The 18949-nt window shown below is 32.9% G+C and overlaps 1 protein-coding gene across 1 annotated transcript in view; it reads left to right on the top strand.

Moving 5' to 3' along the window:
- LOC150085504 (uncharacterized) overlaps positions 1-8827 on the top strand; it is a 934283-nt gene extending 925456 nt beyond the window's left edge. The window contains exon 27 of the mRNA XM_090374582.1: positions 8417-8827. Within this exon, the coding sequence (XP_090230708.1) occupies positions 8417-8485 (69 nt within the window). The 3' untranslated portion in view covers positions 8486-8827. The remainder of the gene's footprint in view (positions 1-8416) is intronic.
- Positions 8828-18949: the final 10122 nt, after the last annotated feature.

Raw genomic sequence — 18949 nt, 5'->3', positions numbered from 1 at the left:
TAGCTAGTATATATCTCTAATCACTCTCCTCTACAGTCCAGACTAATATATGTACTGCATCCTCAGCACGTAATTCTTTTTTAAAGCCATATTGACTTTCTGAGGACATAGATTTTTCATTATATTTAATCATCAATCAGCCCACACACAGCCGTTTATTAAATTTGCCCAAAACCGAAAGGAGAGCACTCGGTCAATATGCACCAATATCATTCATTAGTCTATCTGTTCCTTTTAATATAAGTTTCAATTGTGCCTCCTTCCAACTCCGTGGGAAAATACCATCTTTTAAGCACTTATTATACTTACTTAAATACAGCTCTGGAGGTAGTGAATATGCCCTTTTCATAATGGAGTTAGTGAGTATGCCCTCTTCTATTTTATCCAAGCCTGGTGACTTGCCATCATTCGCCTGGTCCATTTCCAAAGTTAACGAATCAAGGGTTAATTCTCTTTCTTGAATATCTATCTGTTTTATATTCTAAATTCTTGGAAACAATTTGTCTTTGATGTAGCATTTCCATGTCCATTTCTTCCTGTAGAAAGAGGCTGTCTAGGATCTTTTACACAGAGTCAACCCAAGTTAAGGCTTGCTCATTATCATTCCCTATCATACTGGTTATATCCACCAAATTTCTGTTATTAGTTATTATCTTAAAAATTGAACCCCATGGATCTCGGGATCCCTGCTCTTCCACAATCGTATTTCACAATTTTCTCCAACTATTTATCTTGTCAGTGTTAACAGCTTTTACATACTCTCTTTGACATACTTTATACCTTTCCATATAATAATGTAATATATCTAAATTACCTAGACATCTGTGGTTCAGACATTTTCTCTTCAATTTCATTGATTGCGTTCTTAATTGAGTCAGATGGTCAGACCACCAAAAAACAGGCCTATTTACAAGTTTCCTTTTCCTTGTACTAACATTGCATGATTGATCCAAGGTTCTTGTCGACTCATCAACATGCTGAATAGGTGAGAGTCCTTGACAGTCTATTTACTAAGCTTAAATACATAGTATTAAATTTGGACTACATAACACTTTTAGTTAAGTATCTATCGGTATCATTTGTGCTGTGAATTTCATCTTCTGCACTTACTGTAAAAAGGATAGAATTGTGATCACTAGTGGTATGGGACTCTATTACTTTCCAGTCTTTAATTTTGCTTCTTATAGCATTTGTAACCATAGTAAAGTCTATATAGGATTGCGTATGGACAGTGGAATAATTAGGAGGAGGAGGATGTCCTTTCACATTAGCCACCTCCGTGCCAGAGGCAGCAGTAAATTCCTCCAGACCATGTCCTCTTTCATCAGAACAACTACTGCCCCATAATTGTGAATTGGAGTTATAGTCTAAAGCTACGACCACCTCGCAGGAGCCAAACATGCCATGTGCCTTTTCTAGGTGCTCCACGTATTCTAAATTCTTCAATAGGTTATGCATGCTGACAATATAGCATTATTAGTAAACTCTTCCAAAGACCCCAACATTATTGTCTGACAAAACATCACTTTAGTCACAACCACATCTTTTGCTCTTATTATAATAGCAGGCTTCGGAGCATTACCTTCAGTAATAACCTTATAATTTTGTGGATAGCCTCTGATCTGAGTCTAGGCAACATATTGCTCTTGCAAGAAGGCCACAGCAATATCCTCTTTCTCCATGAGGTAATTAACTTCAGAGGCAACACTTTTAGCTCTCTGAGCATTTAGCTGTGGAACCTTAAGTCCTTTAGCCATTTATTTTCTTTTTATAAAGCTCTAAAGCCTTTTTATACTCGGGATATCCCCCTGTCTGTTACCACATGAGTTGCCTCTATATTATTTCATTTACAATTTCCACAAACTGGTTGTTTATTTCTTTCTGTACAATCCTTAAAAACATGCCTATTTTTCCCACACTGTCCACACATCATACATTTGTAACGTTGCGTTACTGTATATACTTCCCTATAACGGCAAGGCAACCAACCTATCAGTAAATGCTTCTTATTCATTATAATTTGCCACAATTTTAGAGCCACTTGAATGACCCAATTTTCCATTTGACTACTCTTAGATTTATTTACTGTTAGAAACTCTAGGCCATTATTACAATCCTTCTCACTAATTTTAAATGTCTTTAAAGTTCTTTATCCAAATTTCCTTTGCCATCTCTTCTTTAGACATCCCTTTTTCTGCAGCAAAAAACACAATTCTTGGTATTATCAGTTTTGGAACAGAATACACAAGTCCTATTTCCTGTAGTTTCAAACACCTTTTTATTTTGGAAATATTGTAGTTGGTCGCCATCTCAACAATGATTCCTTGGTCCCTTATTGGCTTTATATTCTTGACTTTTACTGTAGCCAACACTGGTCTTACTCTTTGAGAATTTCAGTCTTGACTTCTTCACTTGACATTTATCATTAGCTACCTTAATGAGCATCACTTTTAAAGGTTTATTGTCCTGCACTACAATTTTTTTTATGCAGAGGAATAAGTCTCTGGAACTGCCTTCCATTCCTTCTTTTTGAGTCTATCCTTTAATAATATATGTTCTACAAAAACATCACGGGCCTTGGTCTCTAACTTATCCCACATGTCAAGTATTATTTGTATAGATGCAATTGATATTTTGCTGTGGGAATCCCAAATATGAAATAAGGGATAAATAATTTTATTACAGTGAATAGCATATATGTATAGCAGAGATAGGGTGGGCTAAAGCATGGGGAGGTATATTTCTTATCAAAAGCTGCCTATTAATTTCAAAATCCGATCAAATCTAAGTGGAATTTGAGTGGTATCACCTGTCTGTTACAAGCCAAATGACACTCCGGGGAGTATAACAAAAATTTGTTTAGGCAACCTGAGTTCAGTGGACAAGCAAGTGTGATTGCCTTGTTATGTGCAACTTTTATTTACTTCTTGTTGACTGGAAATGGTCTACAAGCAGTCCATTATTCCAACATGTCCTTGTTGGGCAGCAACTGTGTAATAAAATGGATAGTGTCCAAAGCAATCTCTGTCATTGAAGGAAGAGGTGAGAGCTTTAGTATCGAGAGAGAAAGAGAGAGGACTATAATGGATTGGGGTAATCCTTTGGCCTTATTAATTGAAGAGACAACTATATGCTGTAGGACATAAATGTGTTATTGGAAGTGTTTTTGGGATTTATCCTGGAAACTGCTAACGTATTCAGTTCCAAAATTGATGACAAGAGAGCTGAAAAATGTAATGGTGGGGGGGGATAGATGGAGTTCCTCGGTCAAAAGCTCAGTACAAGAGATCACTACAAAGAGTTAAAAACAGGGATAAGAAGTTCCACTTGTATGTGAATAAAGAAAGAAGACAAATTAGATAGGTGTCTTAACAAATGGTAGTAGTGGCTCAACATCACATCTTTCATAACTTCGTTTCTAGATTATTAATTAATTTTTATTAATTGTTATTAGCCATGTGGTGCAAGGAACCCAGAGGCTTATGCTGCACCAGCAAAAAAAAGAATTTCTGAATTACCCCGAGAGAGAGAGAGAGAGAGAGAGAGAGAGAGAGAGAGAGAGAGAGAGAGAGAGAGAGTAGAAGGAAATCACCAAGAAAGAGCTCAGGACCCTGGGTGTGCCAAGCCCATACTCACAGATGTGAGTGCTCTTGTAGATGTTCAATTTTAAAACAGTTCTGATTTTCATCAAAGATGTTTTCAAAAACATCTTTCATGCATAGAGGGTAAACAGTTTTTTCCCTATGATTTGAGACTTACAGAGCACCCTGTATTATTTGACTCCATGATGATTCTATTGGACTGGAGAGGTGATAACATTTTCACAGTTCATGTGGACCTAAGGAGTTAATGGAAAATTATAATACCATTGAATTTAACTGCTAACGTGATCATTTATCCTCCTTTTGTAAAGATACAGTACAGACCAATACAGTACTTATCAGTAAGAATGGAACTTTAAGGGATGACAACAGAATGGGTTCATGAAAGGACAGTCTTGCCTGTCCAATCTGATTCACTACTATCGTGAGATTAAAACATCATCATCATGAACCTGGTCCAGCTTAGGTCTTTTATGACCTGTTCCATTGTTGTCTTGGTCAACCCACATCTCTCTCTTGCTGTAGGTTTGTAGTTATATCCTAATTTTGAGATCTGGTCTGGGTTCAATCTTTCTATCTGGCTGATCCATTTTTTCTGATACTGTTTTATGTCATTTACTATGTTATCTACTTTTAATTTCTCGCAAATATCTGAATTTCTTTAATGATCTAGTCTTGTAAAGCCTAGTAATGACCTTAAAAATCTCATTTGTGCTGCTTCTAGTTTTTGTGCATCCTTCTTATGATCCAAGTCTCACAGCTGTAGAAGAAGAAGAATGATTTTGAAGTGATATTGTGCAATCGTAATTTTGTTTCAGTTGTCATTTGTTTTCTGAAGTTGCGTTTAATCGTTCCATTCATTTTATTATATTTTTGTAGTTTGGGAGATTAAAACATCTGGATGCAAAATAGAACAACCTTGATATGATCTGGATAGACTTTAGTAAAGTTTTTAATATTGTCCTCTCTGTTAGTTTTTTGTATAAACTGGTGAAAATTCGATTATTGGCAGCCCTAAAGGATAGGAGTTGAGGATGGTTTTAAATCAGCATTCTTCAGAGCAGACTGATGTAGCAAATGGATTCTTTCAGGGATCATTTCTACTTTCCCTCTTGTTTCTTATCTACCATAATGACAATAATGGATTACAAAGCGGAATGCCAGGCTGTGTTGGTTCAAAAGGAGATGGACCTTTTGCAAATATGGAAAATAAAATTTAATACTTATAAGTATAAGTATTAAAGCTAAGTATAATAAGTATAAGTATTATACAAGGCTTATACCTAGGGGCACAGAAACCTGGGGCACTTGGGGTTTTGGTGGTGGGGGAAACTGGTACATTCAAATATATCATAGCCTTAGTGGTTATAGTACATTCAAATAGGATGTTTACTGTAACCACCTAGGAAGATAATTGGCATTTTGTCAATGATTTATTGATGAAAATAAGAATAATTTCTTGAGAGGAATTTAAAGAAGGGGCACCAATTTTTAACCCTGCAAGGAAAATTTCATAAAGGGAATGGTTTTTGTGTTCATAAAGGTGACTGTTCTCATACAGTTTTTAAATTCTATACAATGGGACCAACTGATGATATTACCAGCAACAAATTCTAAATGGGAAACATTCAAGGAATTAATCATAAAAGCTACTATACCAACTTTTTGGCTTTTTATACCAACTAAGAAATACTCTTCAAGGTTTAGGCCTAAATGGATGTCAGATGAACTAATGAGACTTGTAGCAGAGAAGAAAACTGCATGGGATGCATGTAAATTATCAGGCGACACGGAAACCTATGGTAGATATATAAGCTACTCTGTAATCAAGTCACAAAGGAGATTAGGCAAGTGAAGGCAGATTATGACAAATGTTTGGCGAAGGATGCAAAGAAAAACAGCAAATAGTGCTTTATGTAAACACTAGAAGAAAGGGGATGAATCAGATTGGTCCCTTGATATCGATGGTTCGATGTTGATGATTCTTCTCAGGTTGCTGATAAATTGAATGAGTATTTTGCATCTACATTCACACATGAGGAATTCTTTAGGGAAGTGGATACCAGAAGTTTATCAAACTCTATAACAGAGCTAAATGATTTTGTAATAACTGAGAGGAAAGTGGAAGAGAAATTGTTAAATTTACATTTTAAGTCATCATAAATGGCTTTGGCCCTATTATGAATAAAATTGAGCACTCACAGTTTCATCTTTTGTTTTCATGGATCCTTAACATAAGAGTTGTTTAATTTTTGCAGTTAATTCCCTCCATTTTCAAATTCTGGTCAAACCAGCCTTCACTTTCATCTGTTTTAAATGCATCCTGTTGTTTAATGATTGTGAAAATCGTGGATTGCTTGAAGCCATAATTATTTACCGATTCATTTACTTTTACACTGTTTTTCATGTTTTGAAATGTTTTCTTGCTTTGTTTGCACAGAATTTTTTCTTGATTTTTTTCTTGCTTTGTTTGCACATAATGCTTTTTTCCCCCCTTTTTCTTTTCTGATCTTTCGTACTTACCTTTGGAATTTAATTTAGTGGTTTGATTGATTCAATTTAGTAAAAATCACAGAAAATTTGTAAAAATCAGAAAAAGAGATGTTTCCACTAAAAAGGCAGAATATACTGAGTAAGGTGTACTCTAAGCAAAAATAACTTGACTGCATGGCTTTAAAGTGCTGTAATTGGCCAGATACAAACATGTGGATTTTAGAGTGCTTTTAACAACTCTAAAGTTGTTAAAAGAGTTAAAACTCTTTTAAGTGGAAACATCTTTAGAGTTAAAAGTTGTTTTGAGGAAGAGTCACCATCCAAAAAAGATGAAACTGTGGCTTACAAGTGCATTCCTTATCTAAAATAATTCTCAGATCTTACCAACTGTTAATTGACATTATTAATTTTTAAAAAAATGGAATAAGAACAAAGGGTGGTGTATGCTTATGCATTTTTTTATTGAGCAACATTACACACATCTAATTTTGCATCAAACCCAACAAAAGCACAACCAAAATGTACAAAAAGTTAGAAGAGCTCATGTAGATCGAGTGTTTTTCCCAGCCAAAGTTTACCAATGACCTCAGGCCTTATTTTGGACAGATATAATGCCATTGAAGATGAACCACGTGCAAGGAGACTTGTCTCAGCAACAACAAAGGAGAATGTAGTAGTAGTAGTAGTAGTAGTGGCATGTGATGCAAGAAAGCAAGTGTATGAGCTTATGCAGCATCAGCCAAAAAAAAAAAAAAAAAATCACACCATTCCCTCCAAATGCCTGTCCAATTCCTCCTTAAATTTATTCAACCTATCAACTTCCACAACGACAGATGGAAGTTTGTTCCAGCAATTAACCACCCGCTGGCTAAAGGCAAATTTCTGCACATCTATTCTACATCTGTCTTTTCTTAATTTGAATTTATGCCCCCTTAGGTTCGTAATCTGAACAAGTGGAAGGATCCCATCAGAATTCAGCGTGCTCTACCCATTCAAGGCCTTATACACCTCAATCAGATCACCGCACAGGTGCCTAGTCTCCAGCCACTGCAATTAGCAGAACTTAAGCCTCTCTTGGTAAGAGGATCCCTTCATTCCCCTCACCAATCTTGTTGCTCTTCTCTGTACACGCTCAAGTAAATCTACATCCTTCCTAAAATGAGGCCTCCAGACCTGTAAGCAGTACTCAAGGCGTGGCCCGACCATTGCCTTATACAGAGGGATAATCACCTCCTTTTCCCTGCTAGCAAAATTCCTATATATCATTGACAAAACCCCATAACCTGCCCTGGCAGCCTGTCTGCATTTCTCAGAAAACTTCATATCTGACTGCACAATTACTCCCAGGTCTTTTTCATTTTCTACCATCTTAAGTGTAGTACCACACAGTTGGTACGTTTCTCTGGGGTGACTTCTACCCATATGCAGTACTTTGCATTTGTCAAGGTTAAACTTCAGTTGCCACCTCTTAGCCCATCTGCCCCAATTATCTAGATCCTGTTGCAGTAGCACACTGCCATTACTGTCATTACCAACCCTGCCAACCTTTGTATCATCTGCAAACTTCGACATTAAGCCTGATATACCTTCATCAATATCATTGATAAATATACAAAACAACAGTGGACCTAACACCGAACCCTGCGGGACTCCACTAATAACATTAGTCCAAGAAGAGCAGCACCCATTGATTACCACTTTTATCAGTATGGAGTGGTGTACAAATAGTTTGTGCCTCAAGATAAAACTGCCATTCAAACTTTCTTCTGAGAAGTTCTTGAATGGCTATGGAAAAGGGTTCTGTACATTTGATCTGAAAAGGCCAAACAATGGATTTTGCATTTCAGCAATTTCCTGTCATTGTGTGATGTCTGTACAGAGTTTTTGACCTCCAAAAACATTCCAGCACTCTCACAGCCACTTTTTTCTTTTTTCAAACATCAAGAATCACCTGAAAGGACATCATTTTGGGACAATTGACAACATCCATTACTGATGCACTGAAAGATCATACAGAATGTTTCCAGCACTGCTTCCAAGAAAGGAAGGAAGGAAGTAGTGCTGGAGGCAATATATAGCTTCTCAAGGAAGCTACTTTGAAGGAGAAAACCTTCAATTTTAGAAAATTTTACAATAACATTTTTTTATAAAATCAGTTTCATTAATTTTGTGACAGACCTTAAACAAAGTACAGAAATGCATATATACAAAAACACATCTTTTATATGCACATCTTGAGGGTGATAATTTTTTTATTTTTTATGTAGTTTCTAACTAATTATATAGTGTGTATTGGTATTAAATCATATGATTATTTTCAGATTGAGGAATCACGCCCGATGGAACAGAAGAAGTCACTGCTTCAACAGTTGTTATCAGAACCACCTTGAAGTTGGCTTTCTGTAGGAAAGTTTTTATTGGATTGTTAGTTTCATCTGTTGATTGTGTGAAAGTAGTTGCTTTGGACATCATCTTTGTTGAAACTTTCAGATGATATTTGTTTAGTAGTAGAGTGAGAGGGAGAGAAACTGAAGATACAGGTGAAAATCATAGAACTGCTTAATGTGTAAAGTTCTCATTTTGATGTAATTATCAACTACTCACACAGTGCTTAGAGACACAAGTTGTAATAAATTATAACTACTTCAGTAGAAAAGGCTGCTATAATGTTTGTTACTGTTTCATACAGAATAAAAGAATCATTGCATAGCAGCTTTGTTAATTTCATTATTGGCATCCTCATCTTATTGTACAGTTGTATGTACATGGCAGAGTTGTACAGCTTGCAGCTCTATTGTATCTTTGTACTTTCTGTATATAGATATAAATATATATATATATATATATATATATAAATATAAATATATATACATGTTTATGTATGTGCATGCATGCATCATGGTACCTGTTTATATGTGCTTGCATGCATACACATATGCTTGTGCATATTTTGTGATGCAGAAAATAGCCTAGTATAGTCCACAGCCTACAGCTGGGGCAGTTCTTGTTTATTGGAATTTGTTTGCAGTTGACAAAAAGAATTCAGCTGTGTTCACACTACCAAAAGGCTCAGCTTAGTCTCTACACATAAAAACATTCAACTCACCTTCAGTATTTTGCTCTTCTTGTATTCTGTAAAAGGAAAGTTGTTGTGTAATTTATTTTCCAGTAAATGTTTTCTTGCATCTGATGAGAGTTCTATGATGTAAATAGTATAATTTCAAGATAACATAAACTGGATTCAAGACTGCTTAATTAAGGCAACATGTTGTTTTTCGTCACAAATATTTAAAATAGTTGCTTTCATTAAGTAATTTATAGGTTCCTTATGCATAGCATGATCTATAAAATCCTCTAATGAACTAAAATATATATATATATATTTATTTATTTTGGAAATTTTTATAAATAGTGCTGTTGTGTGTGCACAGCTGATGATAAACTTGCAGATGACTGAATTGAGTAGATGTGATATGTTAGAGATTTATAGCTGTGATCAGATTGTTTCCTAGTTTACCAGTTGAAACTACCTCAGGTACTTGTGTAGTTAGAACAGTACAAAGAAGGTGATGGAGAGTGAGACAAAAGAGTGTTCAGCTGTATTGACTGCTTAAGAATTTAGGCAGTCGTTCAGTTACATACTCTTAATGTAAAAATTAAGAAACTTTTGTAAATTCACATAAGAAAGGTTTGAAGTATACACCCTTAAGTTAACCAGTTATCTAAATGTAGATATTTAACAAATGTTAATTCAATCTTTCCTTTACATAATGCTGTACATTTGTCTTGTTATTATTATTGCTTCCATAAGTAAATGAGTATATTAGTATATATACATATATATAAGCATGTCATGGTTAAAATAGTAAGAATAAATTTAAAAGGAAAAAAAAAAAAAAAACTGTTTATTACAAGTTCAATGAATTTTTTTTTTTTTTTTTTTTTTCTATAAGCCACAGTAATGTACATTGGTTCACACAGATTAAACTGAGATTTAATGTTTGCTCTTACCATATTCCATGGTTTTGAGGGAGGGGGGGAGATGGAGAGAATTAACTTCTATTTCAGAATTTGAATATATAATAAAAGTAATAGGGTTATTATTAGAAATGATGAAAAGGGCACCCTATTGATTCTACACTGAATAGAATTATGAAAGTGGTGTATTTAGTTAGGGGCTATTAAACACTTTGTTTTTAAGAATAGTATATACTGTGACCAAAACCCAATTTCTTCTTCTAGCATAAAATTTATTTTATGATGAACCGTTCATTTGAGGTCTGTACCCTTTTAATTTTCTCATACTCTTTGTTCTCCATAAGCTGTAAACATAATTTAATTCTTAAGTATCATCACTTTTTTTAATTGTTCAACTTTATTCTTAGAAAGAATAATGCAGATTTAACACAATCCTGTAAAGAAAGTTGAATAACTTTACTACAGGGATCTGACCAACATGGTGACAACCACTTAAGACTTATGAAAAAAGAAAACACAAAATCATAATGAATATAGCAAATTCCTGCTGCAGTTAAGGTTCCTGTATTTGTTACATGGTTAGTGTTTTCCTTTTTAATAAGTCTTAAGTGATGTCACCATGTTGGTTCCTATAGTAAAATTAAACTTTCTTTACATTTGCATTTAAGTTTTTGTTAAATCTTCATAATTCTGTGTGTTCTGCCTCACTCTAAGTGTAAGTATACCATGAATTTTTTTATAAAAACTTGAGATCAGAGATAGGATGCTGAATGAAGCAAAAAAAATTGACCTGTTTTGGTCATTTCCATAAAGTTATTGTTTGCTTACTACAGGGGTTGGCAACCTGCAGGCCAGGTCCAAACCCATAGACCCTTTTCATATGGCTTGCTGAACCTCGAAAAAATTGACATGACCCTTGTTTCTTATTCTGTAATAAAATTTTAACTTTCCGTGACTAACATAGTATCTTGAGAGAATTATTATTTTTAACCTTATGTTGTTGTTTTATGTTTCTGTCATTTCTCAGAATTTGGGAGCAAGTATATGTCCTCCCATATAATCTTTCCTATCAGTGATCTCTGAAATTTCCTAATCAGTATTACCTATAAACTGTGCTCCAAAGTTCTAATAACTATGTTCCAAAGTGGAATACATTTAAAAAAAAAAAATTTGAGTCTGACAGACAGATCATCACCTCCCTCCCAAAGAATGTATGAATAGCCATTGCAGAGCATTTTGCCAAACATTGGTGCTTTTGTATCATTATTATTGACAAGGTATCACTGATACTTTGTGGGTGTGAAAATCACTAGAATTAATACAGATGAATTCTGAACTATCAGACTCCTAATAACTATTTCTTCCATGCTATCTTATATACTGTTAAGAGCCCTCTTTCTTGTAATGCTTGCTTGATGTAGTCCATCCACTTTTCTCTTGATCTTCCTCTTTTCTGCCATTCACTTTTTCTTCAGATATCTGCTTATTTAATTTCCATAATATGGTCTTTCCATTACTTCCATCAGTTAGTTCCAGTTATTTTTTTTTTTAAACCCTCATTTCTGAAGATTCTAATTTTTGACTGTTTCATTCATTTCCTATGCAGCTCTCAGCAACTTAGCTTAAAATAGGCTTAAAAGAGTTATAAATAGCTATTTTTTTCTGTTGGCATATTTCTCTTTTGCTCCAAATGAATTTGTTTAATTGGCTTCCTGCTTTATATATTTTCTTATTTATATCAACATCAAATCTACCATACATTGCAAACCATTATTTTAATAGCACAGTATCATCAGCATAAAATGATATCTGGTTTTTACATCTTTCATGCTGAACTTTCATTTACATTCTTTTATTAAATTACTTGTGAAATTTGTAAAAAAGTAGCAAGATCAGCCCTGCCTCACTCCAAATTTAACCTTATGCTGTTTTGCAATATTTCCTTCAATTCTCATTGAAGGAAATATTGTCCTTGAAAGATTAACCCTTGATGCTATATTGTTGTAGAATTGGTGTTTTGTCATTTCCCCCCCCCCCTCAAGATCGCTTTTCTGTAAGTTTTCTTCATATAGATATTTTTTCTTGGCACACCCTATATGACCTTCAAGCCAATTATTCTTTCCTAAGGTTACTTTAAACAATGTTTCTAGCTCTCTTCTTTAAGATATTGCATAGATTTTACTTGTAATATTAAGGAGTGAAATTCCTGTATAATTTCCACATTCATCCTTATTTCTGTTTTTATATACAGTATTTTAAAATTAATGCTCTTGTCCAGTCTTCTAGAACTTATAGTTCAAAAAATGACTTCTGGATAATGCAAGGTAACCACGTAATACTGGTTTGCATCCAGTTTTAAGCATTGTTGTACTTTCATCTATGCAATATGACCTTTCTTATCTCAGTAATTTAGTGCCCAAAATTTCCCCATTTCAATTTTTTTCTCTTCATGATATCTTCAGCTTCTTTCTTTAGCAAATCATCAAAGTATTTATTCCATACTTGTAAAATATCCTTCTCCTCTGTTATAACTTTTAACTTTGCCCTTATCATTTTGATTACCTTAGTTATGGGCTCCCCTCCATAGGTTTTTAAGTAAATAAAAAAAACATTTTTCCATCTTTTTTCCCAAAATCTTTTCGAGAGTTTTATTTAAATTCTTTCAAACATATTTTAACTCTTATATTTTTCTTTATATTTCAATAAGGGGTTTATTGGTTTTATTTTTCAAAACTTCTTTTACTGTAATATTTTTTCTTTTTGCTTACTGCCTCTTTTACTTCTTGGATCCACCATGGCATTCTGAATTTCCTGGATTTATTGACCTCTCTATATATACCCCTTTTGCAGCTTCCATTAAACTTCTTTTAAATACTTGCCATTGGTCATCTAAAAGTCATGTGAGCATCTGGAATGCAATTTACTTTATTAAGGAAGTTTCTGTTTACTGATGTTAGAAAATGTGGAAGCTTTTTGATTGTTTTTAACCCCTTTTTTATATCTCTTATTTTTGGCAGTAATTACTAACCAATACAGAGGATGCAGAAAGGTCAGGGAATGACCACCGCATATCCCTGGAGCAATATGGCCTTAGTTGCTAGCTTTTTGATTGTTTTTAACCCCTTTTTTATATCTCTTATTTTTGGCAGTAATTACTAACCAATACAGAGGATGCAGAAAGGTCAGGGAATGACCACCGCATATCCCTGGAGCAATATGGCCTTAGTTGCTAATGCTCCTGAAAACCAAATAACATTAACAAACAGTTACTAACCAACAAACTTAACTTTTTTGTTTGTCCCAAAAAATACATTATATGTATGTATTTAATAGTGATGAACAGGAATATTACCTTAATTTTGCTATCATGTCTAGTTTTTGAGAAAATTTACATTTTTGATTTACTGATTTATTAACAAAAAATTGTTAAGAAACATGTTTTTATTTTTATACTCCACAGAATTAGTTTATTTTTAGATATGTGTATATTTTTTTTATTGTGTCTGAATTTGCAACATTTGATCTTGGCATTTACCCAGGGAACTACTAGTTAATTTACCTAATTCATTTTCATTGTCAATACATTTGGATTATAAATGCATGTAGCTGGAAATAATAATAATACTGGACTCTGATATGTTTTTTCATTAAGTCATTCCTTTCATCAAGGGATACCCAAGTATTTTTTTAGAAGTAGAAAAGTACTCTCAATTGTTTAAAAAAGTAGATGGCCCAGAAAAGATTGAATATCACAGACTTATAGCATCCATTAATCACTATCACTGAATATGAGATTTCTTGTCATAGAGATAAAACTGTATTATTTATTTATTTTTATTATTTTTTTATTTTTTCACAGCTGTATAAGCTTTGCTTCCTTGCATCATTTTGCCACACTAATACTAAATCCTTTTATGGCTACACTATCCAGTTATGGTTGTGTGTTGTGCAAGCAAGTTCCATCCCTATAATCTCAAACCTAAAAGTTTAGCTTGACTTTTAGAAAGATTTAGGTCTAGATTTAGATTTAGAAAGAACTGGATGAAATCAGGTCATCCAGTTGAACAATCAAATGAGGTTGACTCTCTTGGACTGGTATATATTCTTCATGCTTCTTAGGCACTTCCATTTGTTCATAATCATCACAAGGTACCATATCTTTATTTAAAATCCATGTTTGAGACAGCTTCGGAATTGGTTTATCATCAGTATGAGCTACCAACAACATTGTAAAAAGGATTAGGGTATTGATTCATACTTTTAGGTGAAATCCTACAGTCTTAGTTAAACAAAAAGCAATACTCAAAATGGACTTTCTTTCTGCTATATCATTAGCAGTGCAAATGGCACACATTTAATTTTTCCATCTAACCCTCAAAATTCAATGTGCAATATGCACAGCATATGTAGGATTGAAGGTTTATCTAAATATTCTGTTTAGCAGCCAAAGTACAGATTATAAGCTTTCTTGATCATATAATAAATTCTTATATGCTGTTCAGTGTTATTAATACACTGAATGATAAGTAATTTGTTCACACGTAGTGAATTATAGAAACTATTGACTTTAAGCATTTATATTAAGTACAAATCTTTAATTTCACATGTAGAAATTGCCACTGTGCCAGTAAATCCACAACAACGTGTAGAATCTAACATAGCACCACTTACAGCTTAGCACTGTCTACATTATAATATAACCAAGCTGGTCAGAACATTCCTGAAATCCAAAGCATATCATAACCTACCATATTATTATTATTATTATTATTAGCCATATGCAAGGAAGCCTGAGGCTTACGCTGCACCAGCCAAAAAAAAAAAAAAAAAAAATCCTAAGTTACCCTGAGAGGGAGAGAGAGAAGAATGATGATATCCAGCTCAGGACCCTGGGGTTAAATATATAGTGGGACAGTTAATGGGTTTCACCTAGAGTTTTTGATAACTCTTAATGATTTAAGACCCACATGTATTGTCAGTCTTCTGGAAAATGAAATTTTCAAATGCACTTGTAATTTATCTCATAATCTTAAAATAAAATAAAAAATTTTCTTAAAATAAAAAGATCTTAATATAAAATAATAAAATTTTTCAAAAATGTAACAAGATAGGAATATTTAACATATAGGTTAGTGCAAAAGCATCATTTTAATTAGACATCTACCAAAATAGTTTAATTAATTAAATTGACATTGTTTTGGTTATATCTCATATTGCGAATGCCTTCCCAATGATTTGCCATGGTATTGTACTACCTCGAATAAGTAACACTTGACCAGTGGAGAAGACTACTGTTACTTATTCTTAGCGGATACCACCACCCAGACGGCACCGTTTCAAAGCTTGTTGGCGTCTCCTTGGTAGGTATCCTGGTGTTGCAATAGTACGACCCAGTTATGAAGTATAACTTCACAATATGAGAGATGCCTGATGGTAGATGGCTACATTAAAGTGATGCTTTTTCACAAACCTATATGTTAGTCATTCTACCTCGTAGCATGAGGCCTTTGCCCTTAAATATTTTATAGTCTGTATCACTGTACAGTTGATACAGACTATATCCAATACAAGAATCCCATGAAATCTCAACCTTTTCCAAATACTCAGACAAGGTTTGGAAAATACCTTGTCCTCTGATATGTTTTTTAAGTTCCTTTCAGCGTAAAAACTGTGTGATTATTTCGTCATTATGAATAAATCTGATATAGGCAAGCAACTGTGCTTTTCCACTAATGTCGCTCGATTCATCAACTTGAATGACAAATTTATAATTTTTCGTACTTTCAGAAACATGCTTCTAAACATGCTATTAGCTGACATATCAACTATTCTTCTGCGAATTTAATTATCAGACAAAGGATTTTTCATAACTTCTCTCTCAGCATCATCACCAAGCAAAGTTTTCATAACCAAGCAGCTGGCAGGCAGAATCAATTTTTCAGCTATTATAGCTATTGTCTGTTGAGCAATCAATTCAGCCACTTGGTAAGATATAATCTGCATCTTATCTGACTGACATTCGTTTTTCAAAATATGATCATTGGAATTTCTGCTGTTCCAGAATTCTTTCAAAATATTAAACATTCTTGTTTGCCTGATTTTTATGTTTTGACATAAAAATCTTTTCATCTTGCTTGGCACCATATTGGCATTGGAATGCTTCTCAACACATTTCAAACACATAGGCTGAGGTACGTTTTTAATCTCCAGTCCATGTGAAACCAATAGCTATCCATATATTGTCGACAAACTTTCTTTTTTGGAGGTTTGTTTGGGCCTGCTACTGGTGTCGAATTCGACAAATCTTCTTCAGCATTATGTTCAACCTGCTGGTACAGTTTTGAAGACAGTTCCAGATCACAACATGGACTCAGATTATCCTCATGCTCACTTAATGCTCTTCCTCTCACTTTGGAAAAATATCTGTCCGTAATTTATCCAAATACATTAATTATAATAAAATTGACTGAAAGTGCTCGCCACTCTCCTTATATATAATTTTAATATATTCATGAAATGCATAGAAATTTCTAGAAAAGAACCGCAAATTCTCTTTTAAAAAAGGTTAAACACATTTTAAATAGTATATTTATAATTTACATTATTTTTAACTATTTTTTATTATTATTAAAATATATTTGATATAAAATAAAATTAATTATATTACTGAATAAAATCTGGAAACCTTAAATTCTATACATATTTACATTATTATATCACATGTAAACAAAATAAATAAGAAACCGACCTTCATAATTTATTTTTGGCATATGAATTTTTTTACAATGTCTCTAAATCCTTGATTGTCTTTGAATCTTCCTGCCATCCTCTTGCACCACACCATTTGGGAACCACAGGTCTAAAACAAGTACCAGGATAAACTTTTTAAACCTCGTTTTTCTTGATCTTCAATGCTAGTTGCACGAAAATTATAGTATACAGTGAGATAAAGAAACACTTAGAGAGAGAAAGAGAGCAATAAATTTCATTATTGGTAGTTTTATTTCTCTTTAGTGTTTCATTTTGATTTTCTCCTTAAGTGCCCTTTAACTCTTTTGTACAGTGTGGACTGCTCAAAAGAAGTGATTCTCTCACCTGTAGGCTTATTTGAACGTTGACATTATGCTATGCTCCATCCTGTTATCCCTATTTAAATTCTTTGCAGGTGCAAATAAATTTTTTGTGCACCAAATTTTTGAATATATGCAATATCTTATGTTTCAATAAATTAATTAATGAAAATATTAAAAATTACGTATTGCTGTATTTCGTAATCCAAAGACACCCATGGTCATATGTATGCCTTATCAAAATCTAATGTGCTCTTCTTGTACATGAGTTTCCTCTCCTTCAGCAAATACCTTTCATCTTTTACATAATATAAATGGCTTATTATTAACTCCTTTATCCATTTATATTGTCAATATTCACAGTACTCTGTTTCTTATCTGTTTTGTGGTGCTGCTAAATTACATCTTATTATCATCTGATATTACCTCCTTTTCCATATTTTTCTTAAGGACATGCACTTTATTACCCATTGCTCACTTTTTATATCCCTAGAACCATGGAATTGATGTTTTCATTTTGCTCCATTTAGCTTTTCTAGTAACGTTGTTTACATCCTATGTTTTCATTAATTAACTACACTTTTTATGGTAAGAGCAAAAAATGAATAAATAAAATAAATTATCAGTATATTTTAACATGCAGTTATAAATTTTAAAATTATTTGGTAATATTTTGTACAATTTTTTAATTCTTAAACCTAGGCATATTTTATACTTGTTCCATGTCTGTGGCTTACAGATGGTAAAACTTATAATGAATTTTATTATTAGTGAGACTTTTAATAAAAAATTTAATTTGCAAAATTTAGTTTGAATATTTTGAGAATACAGAATGTAATTTTATAACTTAGTAATTTTTCAAAAAAGATATGTATTATAAGTTTAAATAGTAACACTTCCAAATGTGGCTGTAGTTACTTGTATAGTGCTGCATATATTTTCATCTGATTTTCATGTGTACAAATATATCATCTTAGGTTTCTGCTGAAATTATTTTGTTGTGTATTTTACAGCATTTTAAGTCTCAAATATGTAAAATATTTTATCTCTTAGAATTTCTTCAGAGATATGACATTAGTTATTTTGCTGTTGCAAGTGATTTTAAATTAAAAGCACATAACAATAGGTAATTCTTTTATATTAGAAAATGTGATATATTATCAGTGCAAAACAGCAAAAAAGAACATAATTGCTGAACAAGAGGAATTTAAAGGTGGGGAAATTGCCCATATTAGTAATAATTTTAATCTGTTTATTTAGTTAAAAGATATTCTTCCTTCCTTTATTCCTTGCATTACTAATTCCTGTTAATAACTTAATTCAACATAGATACGCTAGGCAAGTTACAATAATCCTTTGTAGTTGATTCTATTGTCATGAAATCTCTCATTGGTCTTTATATAAAACTAATTTTATTTCAGGAATGTTCAAAAGCATTGTGCCAATATTTGATGTATAAAAAAATATTTATTGTCAAAAATAGATACTTAAGTTGCCTGGATTAACAAAAAATTTAAGTGCAACTTGTCATATTGATTGAGCACAATTTTTAGAAATATGTAGAAAGATTAAAATTTTGCAATAACTGAACATATTCCTTCATTTCATGTTCTCCATTGATGAAAAGCAAATATAATACTTTTTTCATATATATTTTGCTACATCAGAAAAAACACCAGCAAATGCCTTTCTTTATTTACGAGTCATACAATTTAAGAAATTCTCTTTTCCTTTTTAATTTATCTACTTTTATAGTATTTTTTATAAGCTAATAAAAATTGACTGATCAAGGTTTAATAAGAGCAC

Source organism: Mastigoproctus giganteus, chromosome 5 (genome assembly GCF_048544385.1).
Source record: "Mastigoproctus giganteus isolate SK-2022 chromosome 5, ASM4854438v1, whole genome shotgun sequence".
Taxonomy (NCBI): domain Eukaryota; kingdom Metazoa; phylum Arthropoda; class Arachnida; order Uropygi; family Thelyphonidae; genus Mastigoproctus; species Mastigoproctus giganteus.
This window is presented reverse-complemented; position numbering and strand designations above follow the sequence as displayed.